The sequence below is a fragment of the Trachypithecus francoisi genome, unplaced genomic scaffold (genome assembly GCF_009764315.1).
Source record: "Trachypithecus francoisi isolate TF-2019V2 unplaced genomic scaffold, Tfra_2.0 Lachesis_group2, whole genome shotgun sequence".
NCBI lineage: Eukaryota > Metazoa > Chordata > Mammalia > Primates > Cercopithecidae > Trachypithecus > Trachypithecus francoisi.
In genome coordinates this window covers 68931622-68952998 of record NW_022681465.1, presented here as the reverse complement: position 1 = coordinate 68952998, position 21377 = coordinate 68931622, and the positions used below count along the sequence as shown (strand labels likewise).

General features: G+C 42.3%; 1 protein-coding gene across 4 annotated transcripts in view; it reads right to left on the bottom strand.

The window, feature by feature from the left end:
- TTC23L (tetratricopeptide repeat domain 23 like) overlaps nt 1–14818 on the bottom strand; it is a 61484-nt gene extending 46666 nt beyond the window's left edge. For all 4 annotated transcript variants that reach the window (XR_004429792.1, XR_004429791.1, XM_033179325.1 and 1 more), the window contains exons 1-4: nt 14645–14818; nt 13188–13262; nt 8288–8474; nt 3615–3738 (exon numbers count right to left, since the gene is read on the bottom strand). Coding sequence is in view for 2 of the 4 variants with exons in the window: in XM_033179325.1 (XP_033035216.1) it covers nt 3615–3738; nt 8288–8474; nt 13188–13255 (379 nt within the window). In the remaining 2 variants the exon portion in view is untranslated. The remainder of the gene's footprint in view (nt 1–3614; nt 3739–8287; nt 8475–13187; nt 13263–14644) is intronic.
- Nucleotides 14819–21377: the final 6559 nt, after the last annotated feature.

Here is a 21377-nt window from a genome sequence, read left to right as displayed (position 1 = left end):
CTCTGTGAGTCTGGGCTCTCCCAAGGCCCAAGGAGTATACTTGTCTCTACCAAACCAAGTTGCAATGACCTACCAACTGCCAAATCCATGGGTCTCTCCTCAGCCTTTACCTTATTTGACCTTCCTCTACCATCTGAACTGTTGAAACCACTGTTGCACTTCTTTTTAAAACCCTCTCTCCTCTCTTGGCTTCCACGACACAGCTCCTCCTGAGTCTTCTATTTTCTTTGCTGGCCCCCCTTTATCCTACCCATTCCTAAAGCTCTTGCTCTCCAGTCTTCAGTCCTCTATTCTCTTCCCCTCTCTTTCTACACACTACTCCTTTTTTTTTTTTTTTTGAGACAGACTCTTGCTCTGTCACCCAGGCTGGAGTGCAGTGCCACAATCTCGGCTCACTGCCACCTCCACCTCCTGGTTCAAGCAATTCTCCTGCCTCAGCCTCCTGAGTAGCTAGGACTACAGGCATGTGCCACTACACTTGGCTAATTTTTGTATTTTGCAGAGATGGAGTTTCACCATGTTGACCAAGTTGGTCTCAAACTCCTGACCTCAAGTGATCCACTCACCTCAGCCTCCCAAAGTAGTGGGATTACACATATGAGCCACTACACCCAACCACTACACACTACTTCTGATCAAGCTCCTCCACTCCTATGGCCTCAGCTTGCTGCTGTGTGCTTATCTCTCCCAAACTAACATCTTTCCTGAGCTCTAGACCTGCTTTCAGTTGCCTAATGAACATTTCAACACAGATGTGATTCAGCCTGTCAGAAACCAAACTCAGTAGCTTCTTCCCCCTTCCTTCATAGTGGTTTAGTGGTGTCCTTACCCAAATCTCATCATGAATTGTAGCTCCCATAATCCCCATGTGTCATGGGAGGGACCCAGTGGGAGGTAATTCAATCACAGGGGCAGGGCTTTCCCATGCTGTTCTTGTGATAGTGAATAAATCTCACCAGATCTGATGGTTTTATAAATGGCAGTTCCTCTGTATGACCTCTTGCCAGCTGCCATGTTAGATGTGCCTTTGCTCCTCCTTGGCCTTCCATCATGATTGTGAGGCCTCATAAGCCACGTGCAACTGTGAATCCGTAAACCTCTTTTTCTTGATAAATTACCCAGCCTTGAGTATGTTTTATTAGCAGCATGAAAACAGACTAATACACCCCACCACTTGGTCTTTCCCTTTCATTCTCGATTTCAGCTAATTGTCCAGGTCATGCCTGCTTCAACTTCAATTCTTCCTTGTCCTTCCCACTCCATACTGAATGGGGCACTAAATGTCACCAATTCTGCATTTTAGGTTATCTTTTCTGCATTCCAACTGCCATAGCCAATGCCCTCATCGACTCTCATCTGGGCAGGATAACGGCCTAAGTGGTTTTCGCCTCTTCTTTCTCTACCAGTCCAACCCATACTGGAATCTCTCATTTTATAACACAAGCTTGATTATTACCACCTCACTTCAAACCTTTTAATAACTGTCCAAACTCCCTGATATCTGGGCTCAAATTACCTTTTCAGTCCCATTTCCAAGCATGAGCTATCTGTCCAAATGTGTCTTCTATCCTACCTTAATCCCCAGGATCTTCATAGAAGCTACAATATTCTGTGTAAGAAGTTTTGTACAGAATGCCATCCTCTCACTTCCTATGCTTTAGATCAACATGTATAAAGGACCGACTTTGTACTCTCTACTTCTCCCCTCAAAGTCTACTCAGGGACTAGGTGCCATGACTCACACCTATAATCCCAGCACTTTGGGAGGCTGAGGTGGGAGGATCGCTTGAGGCCAGGAGTTTGAGATCGGCCTGGGCAACATAGAAAGACCTTATGTCTACAAAAATAAAAATATAAAAAATAAAAAAGTCTACTTGATAAAACTATTCTCATTCTTCAAAGACAGGATAAATATCACTTTCTGTCTGCAGCCTTCCCTGACTTTCCTCAATGGCAAAAACACTGAACTGCCTCATTTGCACTCTCCAGAATTTTGTTCCTGCCTCAGAATGGTACCTATCCTAAGACCCCTGTATGTTCCTAGAGCATAGGGACGAGCAATATTCATTTATGTATCCCCAGCACTGAGGGCAAGTGCCACCAGGCTGATAACAATAACTCCATAAATACTGAAGTAGTAAATCCCTAAATTTGACTCTTATCATGAAGACAGTAAGTTTCTGAGAAAATCAGTCTGATGGGAATAGAGAGATTCCAAGTAAGGAAGCATGGAACCCCACTAGGGGAAGATTCTTCCTGGTGACTCTCAAATCTCCTAGAGGTGGCTGCCTGCTCTGCCAGTACGTAAAGACATTCTCCTCTCCCTAGCCATGGCACCTTATTTCAGAACACAACACATGCGTTCTTAAAGCATAAAAGGGCCTCACTGTGCCCCCACTGTGACCCACAGCATCGCTGTCCTAATGCTGTGATCTCAGCTACTCATGATCTTGCCACATCAATAAATGAATCTAAAGTTGCATTAAAAACAAATAGGTGTAAAAGTGCCTATAGAGCCCTAAGAAGAAGAATATATTCTGAGATCAATAACTGAGAAGTGAACTGAATTTTAATTTTTTCAGAAGCTTTGCTTTCTGATATCTAGCCTCATTATGGCCCAAGTATATTACTTCCCTTTTCCTGTAGCCTTCAAATCACTTAAGCCCATAAAGCATTTAATTTGTATTACAAGTTAGGCCCCACTTCAGACTGAGGTCCCAGAGGTACTTGAACAATCCCTAGGCCAGCGGCTCACTTCTTAAGCAATAATATACCATCCATATTGTGTACAAGGGACTGTTCTAGATCCAATGAGACCAGTTCCTGCCCTGAGAGAGCTTCTGTGTCAGAGGCAGAAGCATTTAAAGCATATATGAGCACAGTACAATGAGTTCCATGGTAGAAATGTACTCTGTCCACACAGGGGGACATGGCTGGGCAAGGAACAGAGAGTCTTGAGCTGGCTATGTCCCTGGTTCCAGAAATGTGCTCTAGCCTCAGTGTATCACCCAATATTTATTCAGCTTCTACTACAAACTTTCTACTCTCATGGAACTTTCACTTGGGTTCAGTTTTAGCAAACAGATTCCTGTCTTACTCTCTTATACTAGAGTACCTTCCAGAAGTACCATTTCTCTAGGATGAGGGCCCTACCTTTCGCTAAGCCAAACCTTCCAGGAACTTGACTTCTACCTTTGAATTCAAGTCCCATTATTGGGTCTGCCTCCCTGATGCTAAGTGTACATCCCTGCCTGTCCTTCCCCTGTTGTCTTCTGGCTGGAATCCCTGATACTGTCCTTTGCCCGCTGTGCCCCAGGGTCCTCATCCATAAGCTGAGGATAATAATAATACCTCCCTCCATGGAATATTGTGAGGATGAATGAGACTAGGTTGGCACATGCTAAATACTAAATAACTGTCATCATCATTATTATCTTTACTACTAAGATCCTTGCCACACTGTCTCCCTCATCCATGGACTTTCCTTCCTGATAATGTGTGAGCTAGGGGAAAGAAGGAGCCCTCCTAGTCATGTCTATCCTCACTGAGGTTGTGAGGGCTCAGTTTAGCCTTCAGAGACTGGCTACCCAAACCCAGCTGGGGAAACCAAGTACCTCTCAGTGTCAAGTAGCCATAAGCTAGGTTGGTCAGAGCTTGTGCACATTTCCAGTGATGGTCCCCAAAAATAATCCGAGAAAGGATGACACATCGAATCAGCTCCTTGTTTGCTTGAGTATTCTGTAGAGTACAGAAGTGATTATACTTTTTGGAAAGGAGGAGAAGTCTCTAGCCCATGGACTTATCACTGGAACACAGGACTGAATTCACTTGTCATCTTTTTTCTCTCCTCTTTACTTCTCATCTTGTGTCCAATCCATCAGGTCTGGTTGGATCCACATTCCCCCTAAATCCTAAAACCAAGCTCTTCTCATTTCTGCCATGAGTACCTAGTCCAGGCCACCCTCATCTTTTACTTGGCTGGCTACAACAGCCCCTTCCAATTGCTTCCTCTCTGGCCCCCACAGTCTACTTTCTACGTAATAGCCAGAGTGACTTCTTTTAACCTTTTATCATGAAAAACTTTATTAATATACAAAATAGACAGCATGAAGAATGAATATGTAGTGTGATCAGTGATCTATTCCTGGCCAATCTTGTTTCCTATCTAGACCTCTCATCCACCCATCCTCATCTTAAACTGAAGCAAATCAGACATTCCATTGTTGCCTCTATAAACATTTCGTTAAGTACCTCTAAAAGATATGGACTTAGAAACATAACCACAGAATCATTATCTCATCAAAATATTAACAATAATTCCTTAAAATCAAATATCACAGAAATCTAATTTTTAAAATAGTTTGTTTGACTGTCCACATTGTGAGATCAGTCTCTTTCCATCTATAGGTTACCTTTCCATCTCTAATTCTTTTTTTTTTATAAATTATTTGAAAAAGGTGAGTCATTCAGTCTAGTATTTCCCACAGACATAAATTTTGATGACTGCGTCCTCATGGTGGCTCATCATGTCCATCCATTCTCTGTCCTGCCTTTATAATAGTAGTTGGGTTTAGAAGTTTGGTTAATTTCAGCTTTCAATTTTTTTTTTTACAAAACGACTTCATGGTTAGTGGTATGTTCTTCCAGCAGAATACATCTACTATCTGGTTGTTTTTTCTTTTTTTATTTTTCTCTGATATTGGGAAAACTACATGGAAAATTGACAAAAGATTATAAAATGCAAATATATATTTCTATCATTCCTTCTTCATACATTAGCTGGAATAATTCTATAAAGAGAATTTCTCCTCCTCTACTCTTTGGTTACCCAATAGTACAGTTCATATTGGAAAGGCAGGACACATGGTTTATCCTTGCCCTTTCTTTACTAGCTTTCAGAAAAATAAATTTGTTCACTAGCATCCTCTAATTGTGACCAAATAGCTTGTTACTATTATTAGAAACTTATGGATTTTTAAATATATTTTATGTGTTTATATCTTAAGATGTAAATTAGATTGTGACTTTCCTATTCAAAATCCTCCAACAGCTTCCTGCTTTTTCTTCTTAACAGAATTCAAAGTCCTTACCATGGCTTCTAAGGTTCTGCATAATCTGATCCAACCCCAATCACCTCTGGACTTCATTTTCTACCACTCTCTCCTCCTACTCCGTCTGCTGGAACTATACTGACCAGAGGTTCCTGAACATCACCAACTAACTTCCAGTTCAGGGCTGTGCACGTGCCGCTCCCTCTGCTCAGGACACTCTTCCATGTCATTCACTTTCTCATTCCATTTTCACTTTTCTTATCAACAGGCCTGTTTTGGCCACCTTATCTAAAATAGATGCCACTTCATCACTCAATATCCCATTACCTATTTTACTTTTTCTTCATAACACTTACTTCTATCTAATATTCTATTAGCTATTATTTTTGTTTGTCTATTATCTCCCCAACTAGAAGATAAGTCCCTTGAGGACAGAAGTTTATTCCTCATGTTCACTGTTAGCTGCTCAGTACACACAGGTGTAACACGTTCAGTATTTGCTGAATGAATCATTTATTAGCAAGGTTAAAGATGGGTTGGGGGAAATAATCCTCTACCCCTATAGAAGTGACAGGTAGAGCTCTCTAAGAAATCACCGAACTGCATCTTCACCTCATATATTTCAGTGACTTCACAAACACAGCCAATATGGCTGAACCAGTCGATATGGTCAGGCATTTTTTTCCTGGTAAAGTGAAAATAGCACTTCAAGGGACCAAAAAGCTAAAGTTTCAGCCCTGGTTCTAATGTTTGTTTACTGATTGTGTTGCCTTGGGTCACGTCACTTTGATCTCAGCTTCCTTTTCTGAGATTTGGAAACCTGTATCATCTACCTCATGGAGTTACTATAAGAAAAAAAAAAAATAGTGTCAAAATGATTCAGTGTTGTTAAGTGCGATCTAAATGTAACCGTTTGAAGAAAAATGTACAGGTAACTGAAGTAACCCATTTAAAGAGTAACGTTAGGTAAGATACAGCAGTACCATATGTGATTCCAAGGAATACACTCCTTCCTGATTCCTGTCTCCTACCCAACTTCATGTTTTACTTGACTCCTGCTCAAATATACAGAAGCAAGCAATGGTAGAAGGAAACTTCCCCTGATGCTTCCAAAACATCCATTTAGTCAGCATTTTTTGGAGTTCACCATGGCCTGACCACAGCAAATACTAAGTTCTCTTTTGAGGAAGAAGCATCATGCCATGAAAAAATCACTAGAATGGAAGACCAAAGCTTTGGCTCTGGACATTGTATATTCATCCTCAAACTCCTTGACTCGGAGAAACTGGGACAACCAATATGGGCTCCAGGTGTCATCCCAGCACTACTGCTGCTGATGTGGCATCCCCTGCCCTTCAGGGCTATGAGTACTGGGTTGGGTTTGATTAAAAAAAAACAAAAAACAACAACAAAAAAAACAGCTTTATTGAGCTATAATTGACATGCAAATAACTGCACCTGTTCACTGCATACAATTTGATGAGTTTGGGATTTGAGTTAGATTTCTCTCCTAAGATCTAAATCTTTGTCATTATCCAATCTGGCCAAGGAGTTTTCAAGCCTTGAAAACCCCCACTTACACTCCATGGCAGATGGTACTTGTCCGTTTTTAGAAATGATCCTTCTAGCCTTGATTTGTGAATCACTAATGGGTCCAGGCCAGGTTGATTGTCCTTTGCAAGGTCCTCAGGTCATTTACAGAGATAAATTTACAAATATCCATCTGGAGAGATACTTCAGAGGCAAATGATAGAAAAAGAAACCTATCTAGATTACTTTTTTCCCCTTGGCTAGGAGGATCCAGGAAGTCAAGGTACAAACTCTTCTGTTGATAAATCATGTTCTGGAAGCAGGCAGGTGCCTGTGTTCTAATAATGAGAGTCGATGTCTTGCTGTCTCAGTTTCCTAGATTTTGATTACTCATGCTTACACACCTGCTCTGAGATCTTTGACTCAAGTCTTAGACTTGCTCTTAGAAATGCATACTTGGGATCTTTGACCTCCACTTTGACCTCCTGCTTCTGGCCCTTTGGTTTATTTATGATTCCACTGTAACCAAGGGCATCTTACCCATATCCTTTCCAGGCTAGAGCTTAGACCTGCCTGACTGCCTGTTCTCAACCTCCTGCCTTACTATCCCAGCCTTTTTGTTACCTAAGAGATAGCATCCTGAAACCTTCCAGGATGGATATATATACACACACATACACACACACACACACACACACACGTATATGCATACGTATGTACGTATGTATTTATGTATATATGTATATATGTGTGTGTGTCTATATACATATATACACTTTTTTCTTTTCTTTTTGAGACAGAGTCTCGCTGTTGTTGGCCTGGGCTGGAGTTCAATGGCGTGATCTCAGCTCACTGCAACCTCTGCCTCCTGGGTTCCAGCAATTCTCCTGCCTCATCCTCCCAAGTAGCTGGGATTATAGGCATGCCCCACCATGCCCAGCTAATTTTTGTATTTTTAGTAGAGATGGGGTTTCACCATGTTGGCCAGGCTGGTCTTGAACTCCTGACCTCAGGTGATCCACCTGCCTTGGCCTCCCAAAGTGCTGGGATTACAGGTGTGAGCCACCAGGCCTGGCTGTTTTTTTTTTTTTTTTTTTTTAATTTTAAGTTAACAGTAACAGCAACAAAAATAACCAAATGAAAATTTTTAGGTTTTTCAATTTTTTATTTTATTTTTTTAGAGACAAGGTCTCATTCTGTCACCCAGGCTGGAGTGCAGTGGCACAATCATGTGCTCACTGTGGCCTCAGTTTCCTGGGTACAAGCTATCCTCCTGTCTCAGCTTCCCAAATAGCAGGCTCCCTCCACCATGCCTGGCTGCTTTTTAATTTTTTTATAGAGACAGGGTCTCACTATGTTACTGACACTGGCCTCAAGAGATCCTCCCGCCTCGGTTTCCCACAGTGTTGGGATTACAGGCATAAGCCACTGCACCTGGCCTAATTTTTAGTTTAAAGCTAGAAGCAGAAACGCCCCAAGGAGGAACAGACAATGAACCATGCAAATCTAACTCAAACCCCAGCACTACCGGAACCAGAAGGTGGGCTGGCTACCTAAGTATGCTCTGCTTTGTTTTCTCCTACTTACAAAGAAAGATGACACCTTCCTCTATTTCATACGCTTCAATCTGCATCTAAGGCATAGCTTCTGTAATCATGAACATATTTTTAAATGGAAACAAAATTTTTGTGAGTTTTTTGTTTTACCATTTTTTCCTTAATCAGCTGAGCTACTTTCTTCTGGGATTGGGCTAATTTCTCTTTGGGATGAGACATACAGTCTACGGCCTTCTCCTCTTCTTTAGCTTTAGTTTCCTCTTCACTCTCTCCACATCCACCAGTGTGATACCACTTATCTGTTTGCTGGTGAGCTGGGATCTCGGTTTGCTGTGACCTGTAGGTATGAGAGAAGGGATTCAGGATTTAACCACCTTTGCCATCTCAAACAAGGTAAAATGGAAGGCATAGCTCTCCCAGCTGGGGGATAGGGACATGCTTTCTAACATAAACTTGAAGGAATAAAGCTAGGCAGTAAACTCACGTCACCCTCAAAGCTTAGCATTAAGACAGCAATGTGGTGGTTCAAATGAAGCCTAGTTATAGAGGTGCAGCTCTACTGCTTACTAATCACATGATGCTAACCAAGTTATTAATTTAGTTCTCTGTAAAATGAGAATATGAATGCCTACTTGATGAGGTTATGGGATTAAATGAGATAATACTCATAAATCAGTGAGCACAGTGTGTGGCCTTTACTAAGTGTTCCTTTCATGTTAGCTATTAGTATATCATTAGCTCCAGGACAGGGCTTCTTCTACAAATGAGGGTGTTGAACTGGAAGATCCCCAGGAACATCTGTGTTCTAAAATTCTGATCCAAACAAGGAAAGAAAATGGATATAACGAACTAAGGGAAAGGAAACCAACATTTTGAGGCTAGACTTTGCATCTCTTCTTTCTCATATCTTAAAAGCTTCAACATGTGATGGCCAAGAAAAGAGGACATGGGTCCCACCAGAGAGAGCGAGGGAACCCTATACTACATCAAGTGCAGAGCCAGAGGAGAAATATCCTTAGTTGTGTTAAAAAGAACTATATCCTAACATCGCCAGAAAAATCAGTAAAGTGCTACAGAAGAAACAGAATTTTGAGATCTTAGGAGCAACAACAGAAATTTTAAGCATAAATAAATCTCCCAAAGGACTCATCTTTGTACTCACAATAACTCAAAAGTTCAGCCACTGAGTAGTTTTGAAAATAAAATTTACCTTTCTTTTCCAGTGATTGCTTAAATTGTGAATGTTCAATGTGTAAATAAAAGAAAAATTCAGAAAAGCACAAAAAGCTTAAAGAGTGAATGTTCAATGTTTAAATCAACATTCAGAAAAGCACAAAAAGAAAGTAACTGCCAAGTGTAATCTTTTACACCAGGTTTGAAAAATGACATGCTAATATCCTTCTAGAGTCCTATTCTAATTAACTTATCAAGAGGCACGTGGGCAAACCAGGTTGTGTAGATAGGAAAGCAACATTTCTTCAGGCCCAAGTGCAGGCAGGCTTGCCTTCTGCCCACAGCTGAGCATGCTTTCAGCAGACAAGCTAACTTGATGGGACAGCCAAGGAAGGTTGGCGATGCGACCTGATCAGAAGACAGGTGATAAACTTCCTTTTCTCTGCCTGGTGAATTCCATACTCCACCTTCAAGATGCAACTCAGATGTCATGACTCCTGGAAGTCTTTCACTGGAGTAGCAATAAAGGCAGCCTCCAAAGGGCTTTCAAAAATTTCCCCCAAACTGCTAGTACACTGTGGGTTTTTTTTTATTGTTGTTTGATTTTTATTTTATTTTTTTTTTATTGTTGTTTCTTTGGCTTGTTTCTGAGCATTCTTTGCCTCCTGGCAAAGTCAGCTCCACCAGGGCAGGGGCTGAGCCTCATTTGTTTCTGAAAACCTGATATCTGGCTCATAGTAAAAACAAATAGTGGCCTGTTAAATGATGAAAAAATGAGTGAGAAAAGAATGTGCAGTTTTTAGAATGTTTGAAAACTATTGAGGAGACAGGAAATCTGTGGCAAGAGATCGTAAGTCGGCTGACTCGGGGCATGCTGCCTATAAGCTAGCCCTGCTCTGCAAGGAACAGTTAAAAAATAAAAAAGAGATCATACCTCAATAGAAAATTTTGCTTAAGCTGCATATTTCACAGACCTAGAGCAGAAGTTAAATCTATTGGAGTCACCAAACAGATTGCTAATTATGGATATTAAAAATTATAGGCCCAAAGTATTTTAAATTAAGCCTTGAATAACATTAAGGTAAGTCCAAAGGTAGCAAACTTCAACCTCAGGAACTTCAAAGGAATGAGAAACATTGAGGTCTTGACAAATGATTTGAGAATGTAAATCCCTGAATTAGCTTTGAATGTCGTGTTATATAAGGTGAGAAAGATGGCTGGAGAATCCTGACCAGTCAGACATCTCAAAGGATGGTCAGAATAAAAAGAAGAGGAGGTTGAATGGAAGGTCTGCCTTGCCAGGCTTATAACTTATTCCATATGTTACCATCATAAATAGGAATTCTGATTAGTAATGTTCAATATAAATTATCTGATTATTTCCCAGATATTTTACTGTGAACTTAACATTTTTATGAACTTCAATTTTTATAGTCACATAAGCCTTAACATCAAGATATTTTATGAATTTAAACTTATGCTATCCAGACGGGGCATAGTGGCTCACACCTGTAATCCCAGCACTTTGGAAGGTCGAGGTGCGTGGATCACTTGCGGTCAGGAGTTCGAGACCAGCCTGGCCAACATGGTGGAACCCTGTATCTCCTAAAAAATACCACAATGAGCCCATAATCCCAGCTACTCAGGAGGCTGAGGCATGAGAATGGCTTGAACCTAGGGGGCGAAGGGTGCAGTGAGTCAAGATCATGCCACTGCACTCCAGCCTGGGTGACAAAGCAAGACTCTGTGCAGGGAGCCAAAGGCTCGTGCAACGTGACCAACTCAGTATTCCACTGGAGATGATATGATCAACCAGCAAACTGTTTATCATGAATGCAGGATGTGAGCAAACTCACCAGTGCTCCTGCCGACAGAAGGTTTGCTGGAGGCAATCACTCCCTGGCGCTGAGGTTATCTACTGTGACATCTAGAGCCTGTTGTTCGAGGAATGCAGTCTTGCAAGCCTACTCTGGACTGAGCAGCTGACCCCTTTTCCACTCCCCTTCTCACCATCTCTTTTTCCTAATAAATATGGAGGGCTGTGTACAGCTCAGGGCCCTTGTCCACTAGAGGCAAGGTGCCCCCTGACCTCTTCTTCCAAATATACTCTTTTGTCTCTTGTCTTTTATTCCCGCGTTCACCCCTCCTTTGTTCAGTCCACCAGGGATCATGGCAGGTTACATAGGGACCCCCAAACAGCGACAGAATCTCGTGCTCCACAACTCTGTCTCAAAAAAAAAAAAAACCAAAATGCTATCCTATATGTTAACTACTAGCCACATGTGGCTATCAAGCACATGAAATATTGCTAGTCTGAATTGAGATATGCTGTAAATGTAAAATATGTGCTGTATTTTAGAGTATAAAAAGATAAAATATTTCATTGATAATTTTTGCATATTTTGTATATATTGAAATGAAGAAAATATAGTATTGAAATTAAATTTATGTGTTTCATTTCACCTTTTAATATGGGTAGCAGAAAATTTTAAATTACATATGTGGCTTGCGTTATATTTCTACTTGATGGCACTGGTATAGAGCGATGGTTCCCAACTAAGGATGACTTTGCCCCGAAGGGAAATCTGGCAACGTCTGGAGACAGTTTTGTTTGTCACAACTGGAGCTAGTGCTACCGGCATCTAGTGGATAGTGGCCAGGGATGTGGCTAAAAATCCTATAATATATAAGACAACCCTCCACAACAAACAGTTATCCAACGCCAATGTCAATAGTGCAGAGATTGAGAAACGCTGGTATAGAGAATGGTTAAAGAATGGACTCTAGCTGGGCACAGTGGCTCATGCCTTAATCCCAGCACTTTGAGAGGCTGAGGCAGGAGGATCACTTGAGCCCAGGAGTTCGAGACCAGCCTAGGCAACATAATGAAAACCCATCTCTACAAAAATGTAAAAATTAGCCAGTTATGGTGGTGTGTGCCTGTAGTCCCAGCTACTCGGGAGGCTGAGGTGGGAGGATCTCTTTAGCCCAAGAGACCAAGGCTGCAGTGAGCTGTGACTGCACCACTGCACTCCAGCCTGGGTAACAGAGCAAGACTGTCTCTAAAAGCAAAACAAAACAAAATAAGAATGGATTCTAGAGTCAGAATGCCCAGTTTAAATACCACTTACTAGCTGTGCAACTTTGGGCAAACTCCCTAACATCTCTTTGATTCATACTCATCTATAAAATGTACCAATAACAGTACCTCCTTCACAGGGTTCCAGGATTAAATCAGCTAAGATGTTTAAGGTACTTAGAACAGAGCCTGGCACATAGTATGTGCTCAATAAGCATTAGACAATATGAAAGTTTTATTTACTGTTTCATAAAACTTAATTTTCTTATTAACTTTGTTATAGCTAACTCTCTGCAACTTTGCCAATCTTGTTATAACTAATCTATTTTTATTTTAAAAACTTCTAAAATTTCCTTAAGTCAGGAAAAAGCAATCTTCTATCATGCATAGGTTGTAAATACAAACAGATATTATAGCAGAATCATTATTAAAGCACATCACAGAAACACAACCTTCTTCTTTTTTTTTTTTTTTTTTTTTTTTGAGACTGTCTCTGTTGCCAGACTGGAGTGTAGTGGCGCAATCTCAGCTTGCCGCAACCTCTGCCTCCAGGTTCAAGCTATTCTCCTGCTTCAGCCTCCTGAGTAGCTGGGATTACAGTCATGCACCACTACTGCACAGCTAATTTCTGTATTTTTAGTAGAGACAGGATTTCACCATGTTGGCCAGGCTGACCCTGAACCGTTCTCTTTTATATAATGTTCATGCAAAGCTCCTCACCCAGGTTTGCCTTAAGCAGGAGGTCCCAGTGTTTCAGCCCAGTGAGTACCTGTGATGTCAAAATTCTGTGATACTTACATACGGAAGCAGAAATCCCAGTCGATGTCATTGCTAACAGTTGGGATACGGATGGGGCTGGCTTGCATCTTCTTCCTACCAAGAATCAGGTAAGGTCAGCTTTGGGAGAAAAGGCTGGTTGTCTGTTCTATTTTCCCCCTCTGGGATGCTATTAACATTAAACTAAAACTGCTCAAATATATAACCCATCCTAAATCCACAGACTACGCATACTCAGATATGGAGACCGCTGGAAGACAGACGGTCTTTAATTTGCCAAATTAAATGTCAGTTAAATTTATTTCCCCTAATTTCAACTCCACCCTACTTCTCCAAAATCCCTGGCCTTTGCGTCTCAAAGCAAGCACATTTACAGCTCCTGGGTCATCAAAACTATGGTCACCTACTCAACTCAGATATTGTTTTTGCAGGTCTGACGGCATGATGGATTTAAGCAAAGCAACCAGTTCTCAGTGGTAAACGAAGCACAGTCAGTGTGTTGGTTAATTCTGCTTTTTTTCGCTGGGGTCATTTCACTAATTAATAGATTCTAGTAAAAGGGTCACAAGGCGGGTACAGAGGCTCACGCCTGTAATCCCAGCACTGTGGGAGGCCTAGGCGGGTGGATCACCTGAGTTCAGGAATTCCAGACCAGCCTGGCCAACATGGTGAAACCCCGTCTCTACTAAAAATACAAAATTTAGCCCGCTATGGTGGTGCATGCCTGTGGTTCCAGCTACCCAGGAGGCTGAGTTTGTAAGTATTACAGATTTTTGACATCACAGCCGGGAGGCTGAGGCAGGAGAATCGCTTGAACCCGGGAAGGGGAGATCGCAGCGAGCCGAGATCCCGCCACTGCACTCCAGTCTGGGCGACAGAGCTAGACTCCATCTCAAAATAAAATAAAACAATAAAATGAAATTCATGTGTCTGTTTTAGTTGTTGCTGTTAGATGATGGGGGAAACCTCGGAAGCACATGACGAAAAATGTGATTTCTAAATACAGTATTTGTGAAATTCAACTCTCAAGGAAGGCTATGCCAGGCGCTTAAACCAAATCCAAATCGAACGCAGTTATTTACTGAACGTTAACATCCACCAAGTAGCCTCTCATTTCACCCTCCAGAATCACTCATTCCCGCCGACCCCTGAGTGGCTTTCTGACCCAGGCTCCAGAGCATCCACTAACCGAAAATCAGAAAGGGAGACTCACTAATTTCTCTTTTTAACCTCCACTTTAAACACTATGCCCACAGCAAGGCGTTCTGATCTCTCCAACTCCCGGACTCTGTTCCTATGATGTTCCGCATGGCCCTGAACACTAAACTCTGGTCCTCCTCTCAGGTATGAATCGCTCCTCTTTTCCTACTGTGGTTCCGCGGTAACTCTGTTAAGCCCTGACACCACAGGTCGGGCTCTGCTTAGTAGTACCCCTGCCACGGAGGCTCTAAGAGAACGCGCGAGTGCGCACAGCACACCTGGCCGAAGGCGGAGAATCCACGCCCCGGAACCAGCCTCCCGGCTCCCTCAGTCCGACTGCGCGGCTTCTTCCTGCTGCGTCGGCCTCCTGATCCTGGCCGATCTCGGTCCGGGCGCCAAAGCGGTGCCTCGCAGAAGTTACACAGCCTGCCAGGTCCCCGTTATCTTCCGCAACCCAGGTTCTGGCCCAGGAGACAATACCGTTGCCATGGGAACGGAACGCTACGGGCCTGCTGGGAGCGCCTGTAGCCATAGCGACGCGGGGTACTTCCGGTTCGGAGAGTCCCTGTTGGCTGGCGCCTACAACAGCTCTTACCCTACCCTCCGCTTTCCCGTCCCCTCAGGCTAGACGCGCACCGCCTCCGGCTCGCCCCAAAAGTGGCCTCTGCATATTGTATCTCACGAGACCTTACCCATCGGAGGTGAAGGCATAGGAAGAGAAGATACATTCCGTCCAAAGATGGAAGAGAGCACCGGGCCCCACGACCCTACCTATTTAAAGCTGCGACATGTGCGGGCTGGATTCGGCGACGATCCCTTGCTACGGAGCACCCCCACAGCTCCTCGGGAGTTTTGTTTTCATGGACCCCAGAGGAAAGGCTTACATATGGCTGTTGACTGTGCTGGCACCGTCTGTTTTACCCAGTCAGATTGGAGCTAGGCCTGGTTAGGAAAGCGGATTGCAGGAAGTGAGTAGGCTAAGAAATCGACTACTTTAAGATCTGCTAATGGTTAGCTGTTCAGCGAGGGAGTCGGGCACATTTAGCAATTAACCCTAAATAATGCAGCCATATCTTACCCCTTCGTTGGCATGGAATACACAGTGTGTGAAATACACAGTGTGTGTAATGCACAGAAGGAGCAGAGGCAGTTGTGGCCATACCCAAACAGCGCCAGCTCTTAACGCTATGTTGAAGGATGTTATTATGAAACCTATCACAGACTAGGCCTATGGCAAGTCAAGTTGGAGTGAATGTGTCCCAGTTGTTTTCAGAAAAGAGCAGACTAGGTAGAGAGACAAGGAGAACATTGAGAATGTGAAAGATGGTACTTACGTTTGGTGTTTGTTATTTCCAGCTCGAGGATGGAATTTTAATTGTCATTGATCCAAGACTGCCAAGAAAGCCTTTCTGGGGTTAGGTTGGAGGAGTTATTTAAATGAGTTTGCTTGAATATCTCTTAAGTAAAGCCTGTATGGTCTGTTAACTCAAGATTTAAATCAGTACCTTCGAGCTCCATAGTCACAATTTTGGAAAGATTCCCCCACTTCCTTCTTTTTCCTAAGAAAACTCTCAGCATGGAACAATGATGACAGCAATGAACTTGATTTCAGAATGTCAAGGTTCTGGTTTTGACGCTGTGTGGGTCCCAATTTTCTTGCCTATACAGTGCAAGTACTTGTACCACTTGGTTTCTGAAGCTCCTTCTGGTTCCAGGTTTCTGTAAGGGGTAAACGATTTTCGTGACTCTATGAACAGTATATAACATGTATGGCAGTAAAAAGGAAGACTCTGATTCCTGTTCTCCAGCATTTATTTCTCTCACCCCTTGTTAAGTTGGTCATCAAACTGAAAGGCTTTAGTGTTCTTTCATTGTAGGAAGTGGCTACGGGATTGTTTCTAAGTATATTAACAGTAACGTCTCTCTTCTAAACCTTTGCTGTTGCTGATAATTGTGAAGGGAAGTGGAACCAGAACAGACACTGAATTCCCATTCCTGAAGCTAACGCTCTGATTCGGCCTCCATTTCATTAGCTCTGACCAGAAGAAGCACGTTGCCTGCATCTGTAAAAATTATAAATCAAAATAAAATAACTTTGACGCCTTTTTTTTTTTTTTTTTTTTTTTGAGACGAAGTCTCACTCTGTGGCCCAGGTTGGAGTGCAGTGGTGTGACCTTGGCTCACTGCAACCTCCGCCTCCCTCCCGCGTTCAAGCAATTCTCCTGCCTCAGCCTCCCAAGTAGCTGGGATCGTAGGCCACTACCTGTGGCACTACCGTCTGGCTAGTTTCTGTATTTTTATTGGAGACAGGGTTTCACTACGTTGGCCAGGCTGGTCTCGAGCTCCTGACCTCAGGTTATCTGCCTGCCTCAGCCTGCCGAAGTGCTGAGATTACAGGTGTGAGCCACCGTCCAGCCAGAACTTTGAAGACTCATGAAGTTCTGTGGTATTTTCTTTCCTTGCCATGTTAACCCTGTCCCCCAAATGTAAGCTTTAGTTGTAGTATATACACTTTTAGGTTTGTTCACTAACTCTGGCATGGAATCCCACTAATGGAAGTGGATAGTGCTTTTCCACTGTGTGTATTCACATTCTCTCCCCTGATCTGGAGGTAGAGGTGGCAAGTATTGCTATTGCAGAAATTGCATAGAGGAAGCAGTCTGGAGGGTTTTCTAGGCTCTTACAACCCCAAATCAAATATGATTATCTCCAAACTATTCTATCCCCAGGAACTGTGAAATTTAAGGCAAGGAAATCCAAATAAATTTTCTCTTGGAACACATTTTTATGGCCTCTCAAGAGAGGCTTAGATGCCTTGCTTCTGAACTCCCGCAGTATCCTGTCCACAAGCTCATCATGATTCTCACATTGTACTGGCATTTCTGTTTATTTGCAAGTTTCTCCAGTCTCCATACATCTATCCTTCCACCCAGTCAAAAATATTTGTGGAATACCTACTATGTGCCTGATAATGTTCTAAGCAGTAGGAAAGCAAAAGTGTACAAATAAGAATGATTTTGCTTTCCAGGAATTTCTGTTCTACTAGATGAAGAAAAACACAGCTGCTAGTAAACAATAGTGTCTCTGCAAGTTACAAAAAGGCATAAGGCTTAGGAAGTGTGCAGCAACATTGTATGAATTTGGGAAAAGCCTCTTCTTCCAGCCAGACTCAGACCGCTGCTAAGGAGTACAGGTTTGGGAACAGAGAGTGGGCTGGAATTCAGGACTCACTCACTCCCTTAGCCAGATGAGTCGCCTTAAGAAAAAGTGGGCCAGGTGTGGTGACTCATGCCTGTAATCCCAGCGCTTTGGGAGGCCGATACAGGTGGATCACGAGGTCAGGAGTTCAAGACCAGCCTGGCCAACATGGCGAAACCCGGTCTCTACTAAAAGTAAAAAATTAGCTGGGCGTGGTGGCGGGTGCCTGTAATCCCAGCTACTCAGGAGGCTGAGGCAGGAGAATCGCTTGAACCCGGGAGGCAGAGTTTGCAGTGAGCCAAGATTGTTCCATTGCACTCCAGCCTGGGTGACAAGAGCAAGACTCCATCTCAAAAAAAAAAAAAAAGGAAAAAGAAAACGTGATAAACAGTTATAGAGAAAAATAAAACCAGGTGAGGGATCTAGAAGGTGATGTGGCCATGGCGGGAGGGTTGTGCTATCTTACATAGTGTGGTTAAACAGGGGCTCTCTGACAAGATGACATTGAGAAGAGACCTCAAATCATGCAACAAATTGAGCACATATCTAGAACATTCTAAGATGTTAACAGCAAGTGCAAAAGCCCTGAGGTAGGAGCAAGTTTAATGGGATCAAAGAACAGCAAAGGGCAGTAGGAATGAGGAGGAAGGAGACAAAAGACTGTTCCAGTAAAGTAGTGGGGCACTGGGTCATGGAGGACCTTTTAGGCAATCCATCTGTCTAAATATTCATCTACCCACTCACTGAATACAGAATACCTGCTAGGTAGCAGGCCCTGTTTGGCCAGCTATGAGCTCCTTGTGAGCAGGAGCTGTTATCATTGAGCCTTTAGCATTCAGCACAAAAACATTTAATAAACTACAAATGACCTTTAGGAACTCCACTAGTAGAGATTCTGGCCTACCTGTGTGCGTCAGTTTCCTATTGTTGCTGTAATAAGTCCACAAACTCAGTGGCTTAACAAACCACAACTTTTTTATTGTGTAATTCTGGAGGTTGAAAGTCTGAAATGGGTGTCACTGGGCTAAAGACAAGATGTCTGCAAGGGTGGCTCCTTCTGGGCACTCAAGGAGAAAATTTTTTCTTAACCTTTTCCAGCCTCTAGAGCCTGCCTGCATTCCTCAATTTATTCTCTTCATCTTCAAAGCCAGCATCTTCAATCTCTGACCCTTCTTTCCATTTTAAAAGACACTTCTTCTTATACTGGGCCCACTTGGATAATCTTATTTAAAGGTCAGCAGATTAGCAGCCTTCATTCTATCAGCAACTTTAATTCCTCCTTGTCATGTAACTTATTCACAGGTTAGATTCACAGCTAACGAATTCACATGTTCTGAGGATTAGGACATGGACGTCTTTGGGAGGACTTATTCTGCCTACTAGAGTGTGTAACTTAAATGCATGGCTTTAAACACTTGGAGGTGACACATATGGAGCCCACTTCTCCTGGCTGTTAGCAGCTTATATCATTGGACTGTGTCCTGCTCCTTTCTGTCCCTTACTAATGTGGTTTGGCTGTGTCCCCACCCAAATCTCATCTTGAATTCCCATGTGTTGTTGGGGGAACCTGGTGGGAGATAATTGAATCATGAAGGTGGATCTTTCCCATGCTGTTCTTGTGATTGTGGATAAGTCTTACGAGAACTGATGGTTTTAAAAACAGGAGTTTCCCTGCACAAGCTCTCTCTTTGCCTGCTGCCATCCATTTAAGACGTGACTTGCTCCTCTTTGCCTTCTACTATGACTGAGAGACCTCTCTAGCCATGTGGAACTGTAAGTCCATGAAACCTTTCTTTTGTAAATTGCCCAGCCTTGGGTATGTTTTTATCAGCAACGTGAAAATGGACTAATACTCTTATGTATCCTCCACTGTATAATCTGGTACATCCAGTTATGATTCTTGAATATGCTGTTTCTTCCCATTTTAGAGCCTGCTTTATAGTAAGTATGCAGGAATATCTCTTTGCTTTCCTCCTGCTCACCTGTGGGGGCTTTACTCCTCAAAGAAGCCTTTCCATCTACTGGAACCCATATTGATTGTTCTCTTGCCCAGCTCCTATGGCTCACTGAGCCCTTCTTCTTTTGTTTCTCACATATGTCACACACTCCCATAATGCCTGACAAATCTCTGCCCTGATCTGGTGAACAGAAATTGCTACTCTTGTGAATGCCCTGGTTCCTTGGTCTGTGACTTTTTCCAGCTCACTCTTGGCCTTGCTGTCTGCCTCTTAATTTTGCTCCAAAAATGACCCCCATCTTTGTTGGATAATATTTCTGCTATTGTCAGCACCTAATATTCTTGTTATGCCACATTGCAAAAGGTTGTGCTTTGACATGTTCAGGGAGTAGTTTCCCCTCACAGCGTATCATGTGTTTATCTTAAGATGGGTGGGTTTAATTACTAAAGGCTTTGGCGTTTGTCTTGAAGTGTATGTAAGGAAAACAAATTAATGACTCATTATTATTAACCAATATGAAGGGAAAGGCTATTCTTTCTCAATGTGATGATATGAACAATATTCTATTCATTTTTTTCTGCCATATCATATCTTGATGGAAGCTAATGTAAAAGTGAGCAATTTGAAAATTCAAAAAATCCTTACATGTGTAAAGACATACAAACATACATAGGATAGTCATTGTATCATTGTAGCTGCAATACTGGAAGCAATTGAATGTTCATAATGTGGAATTATTAAGATAAAATATAGCACAACCATACTATGAAATTTTATTCAGCAGTTAAAAAGAATGAGATGTGTATGCTGACAGAGAATAATCTCCAAGATATTTAAAGAAGAAAGAAAAATACATGCCTACATGTACATATAGAGAGAGAATGTCTCAGGTCATCGAAGAAGCTTACTAGATGTTGCTTCTGGGGAGATGCACTAAGGATTGGGGAGTAAGAGAAAGATTTACCTGTGGTTCCTTTCACTTGTCCTACAGTCTCAGCTGCTATCTAATTGTAGAGGCAGGAAAGTTTCTTTTCATATCCTGACTTCGCCTTATGAAGCATTTCTGTCCATCAGAGATGACTGGTTTGGGTTTATCTCAGTTTCCTCCCCAGTTGAGTGTCCCCATGAAGTCACCTTCTGAGTTGTCTGGTTGGCCACAATTGAAAAAAAAGGTTCAATTGGGTATCACACACATGCTTTCTTTGAAATAAAGTTTCAGTATATAGTAGGAAGGCACAATGAAACTGAAGTAGAGGTGGTGGAATCATGTTGTAAGTGAAGGGAAATGGCCTGGTAACATTGGAGTATGAGAAACAATGCTAACTCCTTAAGTAATTGTACCTATTTCATGTCATTTTAATTATGATTTTAACCTGTAACAATTTTAATTATGATTTTAACCTTGCCAGAATTCACCTGACAAGAGTTTTGTCAGGAATGAATTGAATTATCTTTGTAATGGGGCAGGAAAATGTAGCTGGATTTTTTTTTCTTTTTTTTTTTTTTACTGTGTGTATGTTTTACTTTTTCAAAAAAAGCAAGAAGCAAGAGGGAAAACAATCCAGTGGAGGCTTCCAAACAGTTAAAAAGACTGCAGATTAAATGAGAGGAATTGTGGATTAAATGACTGTGATTCAACTGCCCCAGAGTGGCTGATACTCAGGGCAGAGCTCAGGGTGAATCCAAGAGCTGGGAAATGGAAATGATGTGAGACTTTGTGTGGAACAGTGCGGACAACTCACACCAGCTGAGCATAGCACAGGCTAGAAAACCCATCACACTGAAATGCTGTTCAACTGATCTTCAGAAGCCACACAGAGATGCTTCTGAATACACCAAAAATCAACACCAGAAA